General features: G+C 38.7%; 1 protein-coding gene across 2 annotated transcripts in view; it reads right to left on the minus strand.

Moving 5' to 3' along the window:
- Positions 1-13,196, minus strand: part of THUMPD3 (THUMP domain containing 3) — a 23,873-nt gene extending 10,677 nt beyond the window's left edge. The window contains exons 1-5 of one of the 2 annotated variants that reach the window (XM_012099569.5): positions 13,106-13,196; positions 11,369-11,657; positions 10,251-10,328; positions 4,144-4,620; positions 1,955-2,085 (exon numbers count right to left, since the gene is read on the minus strand). In XM_012099569.5, the coding sequence (XP_011954959.2) occupies positions 1,955-2,085; positions 4,144-4,620; positions 10,251-10,328; positions 11,369-11,623 (941 nt within the window). In that variant the 5' untranslated portion in view covers positions 11,624-11,657; positions 13,106-13,196. Of the gene's footprint in view, positions 1-1,954; positions 2,086-4,143; positions 4,621-10,250; positions 10,329-11,368; positions 11,658-12,788 lie in introns of both variants that reach the window. The other variant, XM_012099570.5, reaches the window with a different exon arrangement.
- Between the last annotated feature and the right edge of the window lie 1,649 nt (positions 13,197-14,845).

A 14,845-nucleotide genomic window follows, 5' to 3' on the forward strand; every position in this document is an offset into this window, starting at 1 on the left:
GGAGAATCCCATGGACAGAGGAGCCTGGCAGGTTACAGTCCATGGGGTGGCAAGAGTCGGACACGACTTAGCGACTAAACCACCATGCTGCTGCTGCTGCTGCTGAGTCACTTCAGTCGTGTCTGACTCTGTGCAGCCCCACAGACAGCAGCCCACCAGGCTCCCCCGTCCCTGGGATTCTCCAGGCAAGAACACTGGAGTGGGCTGCCATTTCCTTCTCCAATAAATAGTTGCTTTAATACTGGATTCTTATTGTAACTCCTGTCTAGCTTTCAAAAGTCTTCTCCAACACCACAGTTCTGGACTGCAAAGAGATCCAACCAGTCAATCCTGAAGGAAATCAGTTCTGAATATTCATTGGAAGAACTGATGCTAAAGCTGAAACTCCAATACTCTGGCCACCTGATGTGAAGAACCGACTCATTGGAAAAGACCCTGATGCTGGGAAAGACTGAAGGCAGGAGGAGAAGGGGATGACAGAGGTGAGATGGTTGGATAGCATCACTGACTCAATGGACAGGAGTTTGAGTAGGCGCTGGGAACTGCTGATGGACAGGGAAGCCATGCGGTTGCAAAGAGTCTGACACCACTGAGCAAGTGAACTGAACTGAACTATCCAGCTCTACTTCCCCATTCCTGCCCCTCAAAACACAGAGCAACAGAATCCTTGGCAACCCTCTTGGGAGTAAGCAACTCTGCACTCCCAGCCACTGTTGCTGGGTCTGAGTAAACACATGACCAAAACTGTCAATCAGATTCTAACAGTTGGAAACAAAGAGCTAGAAACCCTGGTTATTTAAAATCAGAAACATATAAATTTAGATGAGGGGGAGCCATTTATAGAGATAAGTAGAGGCAAGAGCCCATAAGCTCCCAGGGGAGATAAAAGTGACTGTCTAGGTTTCTGGTGGTTTTCTCTAAGACCAGGATTCTACTTTTCTTAAGACATGGCTTTCAGTTTTTCTGTGGGTTCCCTAAGACATCTCAGTATTTTGCCATTAATTCCCACTCCCACACAATCATCACTTTTTAAAATTTTAAACTAGCTTATTTAGGTTTCTAACAGTTGCACCCATAATAATTCTCTATATTCCTGGCTCCTACCATAATGCCTTCAGTAGATAATAAATGTTCGTTAAATGAATGATGACTAGGAGCTCTTACTTAATCAAATGGGCCCAGTTTTCCTACTGTTGTCATTGAATTGACAGGTTCCAATTGACAGGAACTAGGATTCCAAGGATGAGCAGGGGAAAAGAGGAAGCAAAGATTGGAAGACAAGGAAATAGAATTAACTACGAGATGTGCCAGGTAATGTATGTAACAGGTATTCTGCATCTGTTTCTGCATTTATTCCTCACTCATAATCCTTTAAGTCTCACATCAAACCTATTTTGCAGTCTGGCAAACAGAAACCTAGAGAAGACATCTTGTCCTAGTGGTGGAAAGAAACACCCAGTCAAAGGGAAACAAGCAAAGAAGAAAGAAAGCCATTTTGTTCTTTGTAAAGTAGAAAATTCCAGGATGATTCCTGGGTTTATGTGAGTATAAAATTTTAACATATAAGTAAAAGCTCTCTGTGTTCATTTATACATTATACACATTTACGAAATCTCTGCTATCCATCTGCTTCACTGCACAGAAATGAAACAGAACAAAATTTGTTCTATTTCTCAACATGGAATATATCCTTTCTAAACAGAAATGTGACAACTATATTCAAAAGGCAGATGAAAACTATGATTCTAATTTTAAATCAAGAAAATTGAGATATTAATTATGTGATCTTTTCAGAATCTCAAGGAATCAACACTGGATACAAAGAAAGAGATCTTTAACATTTCATCCTGTTCTTTATCTACTAGATTCTAACACAGTACCTCACAGAAGATTTTGAAGGGAAAATTCAAAGCAAACTGTCACTTGAACCTACAAGGCTAACTCATTCTCTTACCTGAGCATCCCATAGGCAAGAGTAGATCTAAGAGTTGTGGGTCCAAAATGTGTGATATTTCTTCGGTGGAGACTCTCCTCTGTCAACGCAATGCCCACAACAATTTCATTATCATGGATGTTCAAAAGAACCTACAAATAAAATAAGACAGAATAAAATAGCTTTAAGAGAGTTCAAATTATACTTATTACTAAGATTTTAAAATTTGAAGCTTCATGAATTTCTGTTACTTTATTACTAAGGTATACCTTGCATACAGTAAAATGCACAAATCTTAAGTATGTAGTGCAGTGAATTTTTGCACGTATATGCTGTGTAACCACCACCCAGAAAAAGACAGTTTTTCTTGCCCTCTAAGTCAGAACCCATCCCAAATTGTCATTAATCTGACCATAATCATGATAAATTAATTTTTTTGAGCTTCATATAAAGGAAATTATTTAAGTATATACTACTTTAGAATTATTTTATTCTCCTTTTGATTCACTGTTTTCACAAGTTAGGTATAACCAGATTTCCTCCGATTTTTATAAGAGAAACATATTTTGAAAGTTTTCAGGCTTCTAAAATGCATTTAAAAATTTTTTAACTTTGGGGGAAAAAATTCCAAACATATAGAAATGCTTACAATAATACTGGCAAAATGAACTCTAAGTATACCCTTCATTTAGATTAACCAACTGTTAATGCCAGGCTACATATGCTTTAACACCTATTATTTTCTTAGTACTTTAAAAAAATTTGACTCATAAGTAATGCCTGTGAAAGAATTTTTTTGGTCCTCGTTATAGTTTTTCTAACACACAGTTAAATATTAACTATTCAAATAAAAGAAAAATGGGTTCTTCTATCTTCCACCTCAAATTTCCTCATCATGATCTCAACAGCAGCAGTTAACACTTACCTAGCTCTATGCAAACCACTGTTCTACACACTTTATATTTGTTACCTCATTCATATCCACCCCCTCTGAGCTAGATATTATTATCCTCCTCTTATAGACAAGGAAATTAAGACAGAAAGAGGTCACTTTTACTTGCCCAAAGTCATACAGCTCATAAACTGGGATTTAAACCCAGTTAGTGGGACTTTCTTGGTGGTCCAGAGGCTAAGGCTCTGCGCTCCCAAGGCAGGAGGCCAGGGCTCCATTCCCGGTCAGGGAACTAGATCCTGCATGCTGCAACTAAGAGTTCACATGTCACAACCAAAGATCCCACATGCTGCAACTAGGAGCTAGCACAGCCAAATAATATAAATAAATAATCCCAGGTAGTATGGCTCCTCAATCTGTCCTCTGAGCCCTTTTGCTAACTTATGGACATCACTGTTCTAGTTAGCCTGTTCCTCATCATAACAACTGTTACAAAGAAAAAGGAATGAGGAATTGTTCTTCCAATTCGATATGCAAAAATAACAGAGAGAATAACGACTTGCCCCAGATTCAAGTGTCCCTGAAGCAACAGTAAACAACCCCTTGGTAAAAACATCAGCTGCCAGAGGCCTTTAAACTGTTGGGAGATGGAAAGATTAGTCAGTATGGCCCACATGGAATCACCCATATAGCAGAAGATTGAGACCAAGGAGAGTGAGCATGTTAAAAAGGAGGATCTGAGCTTGGGAATATAGAACAATCTAAGAAAGAAGAGAGCCGGCTCCAGGATGAGTGTTAGCAATGATATCCTCATTTTAGAAGGTCAAGGTTTGTTTTAAAAATATACTCCACTTCAGTAGTAAAGTCTGCAACCAAGACACACAGCAAAACAGTTGCTTTAATTGTTTTGAATTTTATAATCTGAATGTCCACACCATGTTAGAAAAAGCATGAGGTTAGAAATTAGAAAACTCAAATCTCAATAGCTCCCCCACCTACTGAGCATGTAGTATAGACCAAGTATCATTCCCGATACTTCAAAAGTATAATCCCATTTAACCTTTAGGACACACAGGTATAAAGTGTTATTGGCTCCAATTCAAAATAGAGGCTCAGAGAGAATATCTTGTCCAAAGCTACACAGTTATGGAGTACAAATCTGGATTTAGCTGTTTCCATTGCCCATACTCTTGTTAATGATACCCCATTAACTTTGTGACCTCAGTTTAATTGTCCATAACACTAAGTCAGTCTTGAAAATTCTACAAATTTGTTATGACAACCTTCTTGAATCATCACAGTAAGAACATGCACTTACCTCCACATCAAAGTTGGTCATATCAGCCTTCCACTTAAAATAATCTTGAACAGCACCCCCAAAATCTCTTGCTGCCTCATTTGAAGAAAAGCAGTGTTTCTCTCCTGCCCTGTTGCATGTGACTCTAAACTTCAGCACTTCAGGATCACCTTCTTCTTTTGAGTTTTCCTCAGTCTCATCTTTGCAAGATGTCAAATCATCACCTATTAATGTTGATACCTCTTCTTTGATGGTTGGATTTTCGTAACAGTCTAAGATCTGTGAATCTGAGACACTGTTAGTGAACTCTTTTTTAACATCCTTCTCAACTGTTGTGTCTCCTCGTCCATTATCAATCTTCTGTTTACTTGAATTCGGATTTATCTTTCTGCGCTTTGTTTTTTTTTTCTTGAAACATGTGTTAATTTTCCATATTTTTAAAGGGTCTGACCATGGAAGCTTCCCAGCCAATTCCTCAAAATCCTTTAGAACTTCTTCCTATAAAAGACAGAGAATGAAATCCATTAATTTCATTCATTTTTTACCACTTTAATTGAACAAATAAACTCCTACTTTGCCTATGGACTACATTAATTGCTATGTTGGGGGTGGCAGGAATATAGGACAAAAGAGTAAATAATATGCCTGTAACTGAGGAAATTAAAGCCTTAATTGAGAATATTAAGATTTATACAAATTAAGGCCACTACAGAATAATACAAGATAAAATGGTAGATTACAAGCTGGGCTTCTAGATTAAAATGTAAGCAAATAAGGAACTATTAACAGTGGTTACCTCTAGGGAGGGGAAGTGGGTGGATGAAAGACATGAGAGGGCAGCAGACCTCTCAATGACTGACTTCCTATTTAATTTTGTGGCTGTATATACATACTATATAGTTTTGAAAAGAAAAACCCCAAACTTTAAAAATTAAAGAGGTATCTATCCAGTATCTATATATTATCTACAGTCATCTGTGAAAAAAGTAAATCTGATCATGTGTAAAGTACCTCAACAGCTTATTACATCCCCCCAAATTTAAATTCCCTAAAAAGCCCAAATAACCCAACTCCTGTCTATGTTCCTTCTCTTGTATCATGTCAGGATCATCTCTCCCAAGCTCCCCACCTCTGCGTCACATGTGAAGGTGTGTATTTCACACAGCCTCTCTGCACTGCTGGTTCCCTTCTCATTATTTAACAGCAATTTAAAAAGCACATCTTCTGAGAGACCTGCTCTACCCTCAAGTCACTCTCTTCTCATTTTATTTTCTTTACATAACTTAGCATCATCTAAAGTTCTTAGGTGCACTACCAAGGCCCCTCTCAGAAGGTAAGTGCTGGGACTTCCCTGGCGGTCCAGAGGTTAAGACTCTGAGCTTCCAGTGTAGGGGGTGCAGGTTCAGTCCTTGGTTAGGGAACTAAGATCCCACACGCCACACGGCATCGCCAAAAAGAAAAACAAAAACAAAACAAGAAAAAGAACAACAGACATACCAACTTGATAGTAATAGAATCTACATGGTATCTGTTAACCTAGAACCTGAACATAAGAATTCTAACATAAGAATTCCTGAGTGCACGGAAGCTCAAGCAGAGGTGTAGGAAGACACCTGAGGAAGAATACCTACACATCTCAGGCAAAGGGGGGAGCAGTCTCCAAAGGAGGAATAAATAAATTCTTCTCGGAAAAGCAGGGAAGAAGAGAGTGCATCAAGAGGGAGTTTCCCCGGATCTTGTTTGTTTCCAAAAGCAGCAGAGGCGAGAAATGGAGGCTGAAAAAGCAATCTCAGCGACTGGCTCTACTTGCTGGAGAGAAAGAATAGGGATGTGCAGAAATACTCTATATACTAAATAACCTTAAGTTCCTGAACCCTTCCAGCTAGGGAGAAGGAATGGTTAAAAGAACTCAGTAAATGGTATGGAAAGTATACCTCAATAAAGCTATTTTAAAAAAGGAAAAGGAGAACTCATTCACCCACAACCTTTTGCCAGAAGGAACTTCAGAGTGAATCAGGGGGATTTCTTGCTGGCCTGGAACAGTTCCTGAATCTCCCATCAAGAAGGAACTCCCTCTTTCAAGGACGAGCAATTATCAAAACTTATTAGCACCAAACTTACATGAGTGGAAAAAAGGAGGCAAGGGACAGAAAAACAAACAGCAGAAAACAACCAGTGACCAGAAAGATACTGACACAAAGCAACTGAAATCCATGATGAGATATGTTGACATGAAATCAAAAATATGTAATAAGGAAATACTTCTGCAATGTAAGAGCTCAAAGAAGAGATATAAAAGCAGGAAAAAGATGAGGGGAGCTGCCAGAAGAAGATGAAACAGGAGTTTGTAAAGTTCAAAGAAAAAGTTGAATGAGAAAACAAAACCATTGCAAAAATGAAGACCACATTTAAAGCACCACTTATGAAAACCACTGCTGAAAATACAGTAAGGGATGTGAAGGAAAACAAAGCAAATACAGTAAAAATGAGCAAAGATTTTTAAAAGGACTAGAGAGAACAACAGAAAACATCAAAGACAATCAAAAGAGATCCTACATATGTATAACTGGTTTATCCCTGATAAAGGGATTTAAAATAAAACATATTAAAAGAATAATTCAAGAAAACTTAAATATAAATGGATATGAATTACTCTATAGTTGACATGTCCTAACTAGGAATTATCAACAAGGAGACATATTCCGGTGACTTCAAAGATTGAAAAAAAAAAAATCATCTGGGCATCAAGCAGAAATAACAAGAAAGCAACAAATAAGGGGGACGGAATAACAGGCTGGCTTCAGATTTTTCCATGGCAACATTTCATGCTAGAAGAGAACGAACACCGTCTATGATATTCTTAAGGAAGGACAGCATGACTCCCAATTTTTAACCCAAACTATTAATCAAGTATAGAGGTGAAAGACAAACATTTCTGAACTCATGCCATCCAAGAGATAAACCTGTAACAAAAAGACAAGCAGTGTGCCTATAATCAATTTAACGAAAAGACTAAAATGAAAACAAACACACGGATTATGACAGCAAAACAGAATGTAAATGTTACAAAGGGATGTATCCTTGGAGTGAAAGGTAACAGAACATGGCAAGTAATTTAAGCACACTGATATCTTCTTCTCTTATACCCTGAGGTCAAAGGATAGAAATTAAAGCTAATGTTTTTTAAAGTATACTTAAAGGATTTAAAGGCATATGAGTCAACACCAAGAAAAATTATAAAACTGGAGGATGAAAGGGACGGAGGGGAGACATGGAAAATATGCCAACTTCATCACTGCTCTTAGGAGAGATTCAAGAAATACTGTGTAAACAGTATTTATAAAAGTTAACAGCTAGATAAAGAACACAAACTTTCCAAATATTTTAAAACACATGCATGCGGAAAAAGCAAACACGTAAATTTTTAAAAAGCTGAATGTGTGTAACATAAACATGACAGAACCAAGACCAAACATTTCTGTCGTATCAATGGAATAAACTTATCAAACGGAAAATGATCATGACAGAACCAAGACCAAACATCTCTGTCCTATCAATGGAATAAACTTATCAAACGGAAAATGATCCTCAGACTGAACATGTACATGGATGTATGTAGGATGTTCATTGCACTACTGTAATGATGAGAGTGTGGAAAATTCTAATGTCCTAAAATGGGACTGATTAAATTGTGATGCAGTCAAATCCAACAATGATGGTGGCGTGATCTCCAAGATCACAAGTAAAAACACAGAACAGAACAGTATGTATAGTATACTTCCATTTGTGTAAATATGTAAAAAAAATACACATATTAAAATATCTCTTGAAGGATATCTAAGAAATTGGTAATAACTGTTGCCTTCAAGAAGGGAAACGGATAGTATGAAGACAGAGGAACATGCTTCATTGTATATCTTTTCAATCTTTACAATTTTGTTCTAAATAAATATATAAACTGGCTAAACAATTTAAATCACAGTTGTTACCCTTTTAAAAAAATTAGTTAATAAAAAAGCTAATAGAATTCATGATATCATCTGAGTATTTAAAAATAGAGAACCCATTAGGATGCTTAAACGAACAGGTTTTTATAGACATGTGAAAGTATAATGCAACAAAGGAAAAAACTGATGGTCAACAGAATGAAAACTAGAAGCCAAACAAAACAAGGTTCTACTGGGGGCATGTTGCAACTCAAGTCCACGAAGGGCTTAACAATTTTTCATGGTCATATGCAACAGAAGTTGCCCTTGCCGAGATCTGAAAATCTACTTTAATCCTTGCTGTTTTCTTCTGGGACTTCTACCAGTAACCTCCTTTGCAGTTACTTAGAAGGCAGCTCTGGAAACATGGCTCCATAATATCAAATTCACCTCCAATTAGAGAGATCAAGAATACCCAAAATAATACAAATGCCAGGATGGCAAAAACATGGCAATTGAAGAAAATACTATTAATAATACCCTAGTAGGTTAGAGGCAAGAATTTAAGATGGACACATATTTTTAAAATATGTCAACATTTATTCATGTATAGAATCAGCTATTAAAATTTTGAAATACTTAAGAGCAAAGATTGTCAGCAGCCTGCCTGTTATTTACTAATTCTGTAGATATGATTTGGTTGGCAATGCCCATCAGAAGGCTGAAGGGTTACAAAATTACTGTTAAAAGTTAAACATTTTTAGTTAATAAAATTATCATCTATTTTCAGTCTGAATTCTTTTTGGTCTGTTTTTTTCCAGGTTGTGGGTTCATATCAGTTTGACTGGTTTCTGAATGATGTTTTGGAAACCAACCTGTTACCAATAAATAAAAATTAGACAATCAGGCAGCACATCATAGTTTTAAAAAGATTTTTTCTAATATAGGCAATAAAACTGAAAGAAAAAGGTTTTCAAGCATTTGACTCTGGAAATGAGACCTTTAAAAAGCAATGTGGAAAAATACTAAAGCCGGCCTGCAATCTATTTTCAGCCTTCAGCTTAGGCAGCATCTCAATATTTAGGAATCTGATGCTAAATACAAGTTAGGAACAAAGCTGTTGTCCTAACAACTGAAGGAGTATTTAGATATTACTTTGGCTTTATTTCAAAAAACAAGTTAGAGAAGAAAGCAGGGCAAAAACAGAATGGTGAGAGAAAGTGTTATTGGTAGATGACACAAACTGATGCCTGCTCTTTGCTTCACAGCCGGGAAGCAATTCTATTTGAATCCATATATATCAGGAAAGCTCATCTAAGGTGCCTTTCTTTTGTCAGAAAGTCAAATCATTTGTTCTATTTCTTGTTAAGTTTTTGTTTTTCAATATTGATTTATTTTTTTGTTTTTCAATATTGATTTTTATTTCTTCTGTTATTCTTTCCCCTTTAAAAGAAAATGGGATATAATTAACATATAATTTAGTCTCAGGTATATACAAAATGATTCAGTATTTGTTTACGCTGGAAAATGATCACCACAAGTCTAGTTAATACCTGTCACCATACAGGTTTCTGGTGATGACAACTCTTAAGATCTACTATCTGAGCAATTGGAAAATGTGCAGTACAGTATTACTAACTACAGTCACCATGTTCAGTTCTCTTATAACTGGAAATTTGTATCTGTTGACTTCCTTCACCCATTCCCCACACCCTGCAATAATAATTTTTAAAAGCAACTTTTAGAAATGGATTATCAACAAATCTCTGGATTTTACTGTAAAAGCCTCCCAGTATTCTGTTATCATCGGACAAGGCAATGGTAATCCACTCCAGTACTCTGGCCTGGAAAATCCCATGGACGGAAGAGCCGGGTAGGCTACAGTCCATGGGATCTCGAAGAGTCAGACATGACTGAGTGACTTCACTTTCACTTTTCACTTTCATACATTAGAGAAGGAAATGGCAACCCACTCCAGTATTCTTGCCTGGAGAATCCCAGGGACGGGGGAGCCTGGTGGGCTGCCGTCTATGGGGTCGCACAGAGTCAGACATGACTGACCGAGACTTAGCAGCAGTAGCAGCAGCATTCTATTATCATAAAAGCAGCAGTAATGTTAAATGATACACAGAATACGAAAAGTGGAAATAATCTCTTTGGGAAGATGGCTGAAAATTAGCTTCCATGTTTAGGAAAGCTTACCTTTGTTTCTTTGAACTGGTAATCCTTAAACTCCTGAACAACCACAAATAAATTATCAACTGATCTCAGACAATGAACCTGGGTAGGGAAAAAAAAATGTTAAGAGACAAATTCTGGGCAAGCTTTTGAAGTGCATAAACTATCAGCATTTAAATATAAAAATTAGGTACAAAGATTTTAAAGCAGCTAATACCTATAATTTGTATTTAAAACTTTTCCCATTTCCCCACCCTCCCATCTTTTTGGCTACCCATCAGGTTCTATTCCCCTACAGAAAAGGAAAAAACACAGATGGAAGACTAGAAGCTAGAAGTATTCTGTGGACAACATGAGTTAGGGGAGAAGGAAAAGATGAAGCAGTGAAATAGGGCTTTATTCTGCCTTCACGGCTCTCTGGGGTATACTGTGTAGGGTCTGATCTTCAGCTTGGTGATTATTAGCTAAGTAATCTTGTGCAAATTACCTATTATTAAGCTTAATGATTAATGAGGATAATGATAGTGCCTATCTTTACAAAGCTGCTGAGGTTATCAACTAAACATTGGATGAAAAATACAGGGTCTACTATATGCCAGACACTAAGAGCTTGGGAAATGACCAAAAAAAACCCCAAAACACAGGCAATAATCCCTGCCCTCGTGTTGCTTATGTGGCATTGAGATACAGCTTAGTGTTCACTCTAGAGGGATGGCAGTTTGCTGACCTTCACTTCTCACCTTCAGTGATCCTAATTACTTTTGAGCATGAATAAATTTGACACAGATAGAAAAATCTCTCCCTTTATGCTTCAACACTGAAGTCTAAATTTCAGCTACATGCCAAAGTAAATAAATTCTAAGAGGAATAGCAGATACTAAGAATTTCTTCCTGAGTCTCACAGGATTTTTTCTGGTGAATTGATCCTCAGGAAATATTAGGATCAATTCTAAAAGAAAAAATAATAATAAAGCAAACTTACAAATCAGTACCCAACAGAAAATGCAGGAATACTTTAAAACCACCTGATATAGGGCAGAGCAAAGAAAAGCAGTAAGGATTCCAGAGAGGTCTGTAAACTAAGAAAGTAAACATAAAATCATCTATTTAGAAAGCCATTTTAAATATTGCTTCATTCAAACCTGAGCCAGACTGTCCACTGAAATGTCAAAATATATCTTGCCCCGGTCTTTGCTGATTTTGCATGATGACCCCAATTTCTCTCTCACTTCATCTGCAGCTGTTTGCTCAAAACCAGTAGGCACAGTGGCACCAATAGTGACTTGGAGATGCTCAGACTCACTTCTGGGGCCACTTTCAGTCACTTGTACAGACATCTGGTTCTCACGAAGATTCACATCCAGGAGCTGGTTAGTGGCTTCTTGAACATCAGACATATTGGCAGTGCTTCCAAGATACTGAATATAGTCCCTTTAAAAGTAGTACAGAAAAGAAAAAGAAATAATGCCCACACATTATCACCTCTTACTTCAACTATAATTAAAAATATCTAATTTGGAAGTCTAGCAGAACAATCCAACATAACCAAATCAGTATTCACCAAAGTTATAGGGACTGAATAACATGGGTCAAAGTGGAGGATTTAAAATACAGTATTATTAAACAAGCAACACAGATACTATAAAAGAAATGTAGACAGACAAGTCTTTCCACAGTATGCAACATTTGGTTTGAGATCACCCATCTTGATGATAGTCATCACATAACTACGTAAGTTAATCTCAAAACAGAGGTTGCTAGGGCACATTTAAAAATATTCCCGCATTTAATCCTTCTTCAGCTAGTAGTTAAGGACAGGGGGCTTTGGAATTTCAGAGCTGGGTTTGAATTCTTGCCCTGGACATTCAAAAGTTGAATAACCTAAAATAAGTTTATTTTCCATTGCCTCTATTTCCCCACCTGGCAAATGGGAAATGAATAATGGCTCTCTCCTAGGGTTATTAAAAGACTTATGCAAGAATGGCATACTACTGCCAGTTCCTACTTGCTAATTAAGGATGTCTATCTTCCTCTTTGAAATGGATAGTGACTCATGCATTTAAAAAAATAATTAACTGAACATTTACTGTCTTGTGATTACAAATATTTGAATGCCTAGGACAGGACAGGCTCTGGGATACATGAATGGACATCAATAGAGATCTGTGAACTATCTGAAACTAACTGCAAGCGAAATTTCCTTTATCTGAGCATTGGTATGTGGGAGGCAGGGTGGACTGGAGAGCTGGTAGGTGGAGATCAAAAGTTCTCGCCAGATTTTCAGTTTCGTAACCCCAAACAACTTAAGCAGACACGGAGTTCCTACACTGTCCCTATTCTGTACCCGGGACAGGCGACACTGTCTAACACAAATAAAAGTCCGTTCCTGCCATTAGTGAAAATCGCTCAGTCGTTTCCGACTCTTTGCGACCCCATGGACTATACAGTCCATGGAGTTTTCCAGGCCAGAATACTGGAGTGGGTAGCCGATCCCTTCTCCAGGGGATCTTCCCAACCCAGGGATCAAACCCGGGTCTCCCGCGTTGCAGGCGGATTCTTTACCAGCTGAGTCAACAGGGAAGTCCATTGTTCCTGCCATTAAGGAGCACACAATCACTAAATAAGGGAGCGGAAGCCCACGAAAGGGCGTATCCAACCAAGGTCAGAGTGCCAACCAGTGGCGCAGCCGGGAATGAAACCCACGTCTCCCGACTCCCACCCGAAGGGCCCTAATCACAGGAATCCCGGGGAGCACGTGAAGCCCAGGGAAAGGGAATTAGAAGGGGTCCACTGCGGATAGAGCTGAAATGCAGCCAGTGGCCCGTCCGGGTCGGAAGACGAAGGTCACTCCTCCCGGCCGAGGGTCAGCGGCGCCCCACCTGGCCACTCCCAGCGTCCGGTTAACCGGCCGTCAGCGCAGACCCTTCCGGCTTCCGGGACCCCGCCGGCCAAGCGCGCCCCGGTCACGCTACCGGAAGTCGCCTCGGTGACCCGGAAGCGGAAGTCTGGTGGCGCGGCCATAACGGCTCCGAGCCGGGGGCAGGTGCCTGTGAGAGGTCGCTGAGGGAAGCGCATGCGTATAAAGACCTGTATGCCTTGGCGCCGAATCTGTGGTGGACCGGCCCTGCGGGACTGAGTCCTCAGCAAACTGAACCGGGAAGGCCGCAGGCCTCGTCGCCGGTCGTCACTGTAACTAATTTTAGAGAGCGCTAGTGGCACTGGCACTGAGTAAGCGCTTCACACGCGTCATTTGTTCAGTAGCTCTCAGGTGGCAGGTGCCACCCTTTTTAAAGCCGGGGGAACTGAGTCTGACAGAGGTGGACTGTCTTGCCTAAAAGGCAGCTTTTTAGAGGCAGAGCTGGGATTTGAACCTGGCGGCTGTGAGGCCAGAAATCTTGCCTTTAGTGTGTGAGCCAGTATTGCTGAAACTGGGCCTTGAGTTGAACTTTGCCTTCATTATTTTTGCCCACTTGTACTGTTGTTAACATTTTTCTCTAAATATATAATTTTTAAACTTCTGCTTTTTTGGGCGGCTTGCTTTCTTTTTAAATTTTTTGGCTGCATCGCAGGACTTTTGGGATCTTAGCTTCCTAACCAGGGATTGAACTCTGGCCCCTTGCATTAGAAGTGAGTAATCTTAACTGTTGGGCCACCAGGGAAGTTCCTAAATATATAGTTTTAATGAGATACTTTAGAAAGAAAAATTTTTACAATTCAGCAACAAAAAAATAGTTCAGTTTAAAAATGGGCAAAAAATAGAATATTCCCGGAGAAGACACACATATAGTCTATAATCACATGTAAGGATGATCAAGGTCTCTAGTCACTAGGGGAATGCAAATTAAAGCCACAATGAAATACCTATTTGAGTGGCTAAAGTTTTAAAAAGAGTACAGTTACACGTTTCAGTAAGGGTGTGAAGTAATGGAACAGTTGGGCAGTTGGGTGTTGCTGGTGGGAATGCAAAATCGTACAGCCACTTCAGAAAACAGTTTATCCTTTCCTCAAAAAGTTAAGCAGAATTGCCATATGGTCCAGCATTTCTACTGGTATGTATATACAAGAAAACTGAAAACATGTTAAAACAAAAACTTCTACCTAAATGTGCCAGCAGCTTTATTTATAATAACTCCAAAGAGAAAACAACTCAAATACCCCTCAGCTGATAAATGAATAAATGTGATATATCCACACAATACAGTATTATTCAGCCATGAAAAAAGGAATGAAATCCTGGAACGTGCTACATTATGGATGAAACTTGAAAACATGCAAAATGAAAAACAGGAATAAGCCCCCCCCCCTCAAAAAAAACCTGTCCTTAAAGATCACATGTTCCATTTGTATGATACGTCTAGAATAGGCAATTAGAGACAGAAAGATTAGTGGTTGTTTAGGGCTAGGGGAAATGAGGAGGTTAGAAAGTGATAGCTAAAGGGTATGGGGTTTCTTTGGGGGTGTTGAGAATGTTCTAGAATTAGATAGTGATGGTTGCAGAGCACTGTGACGATGCTAAGAGACACTGCATTGTGCAGTTTAAATTGGTGAATTTTATCTTAAAGGAAACTTTTGTCTCATGGGAAACTCATCATGTGCGAAAATGATACTTCACTCATAAG

The sequence above is a fragment of the Ovis aries genome, chromosome 19 (assembly GCF_016772045.2).
Source record: "Ovis aries strain OAR_USU_Benz2616 breed Rambouillet chromosome 19, ARS-UI_Ramb_v3.0, whole genome shotgun sequence".
In the NCBI taxonomy this organism is placed as follows: domain Eukaryota; kingdom Metazoa; phylum Chordata; class Mammalia; order Artiodactyla; family Bovidae; genus Ovis; species Ovis aries.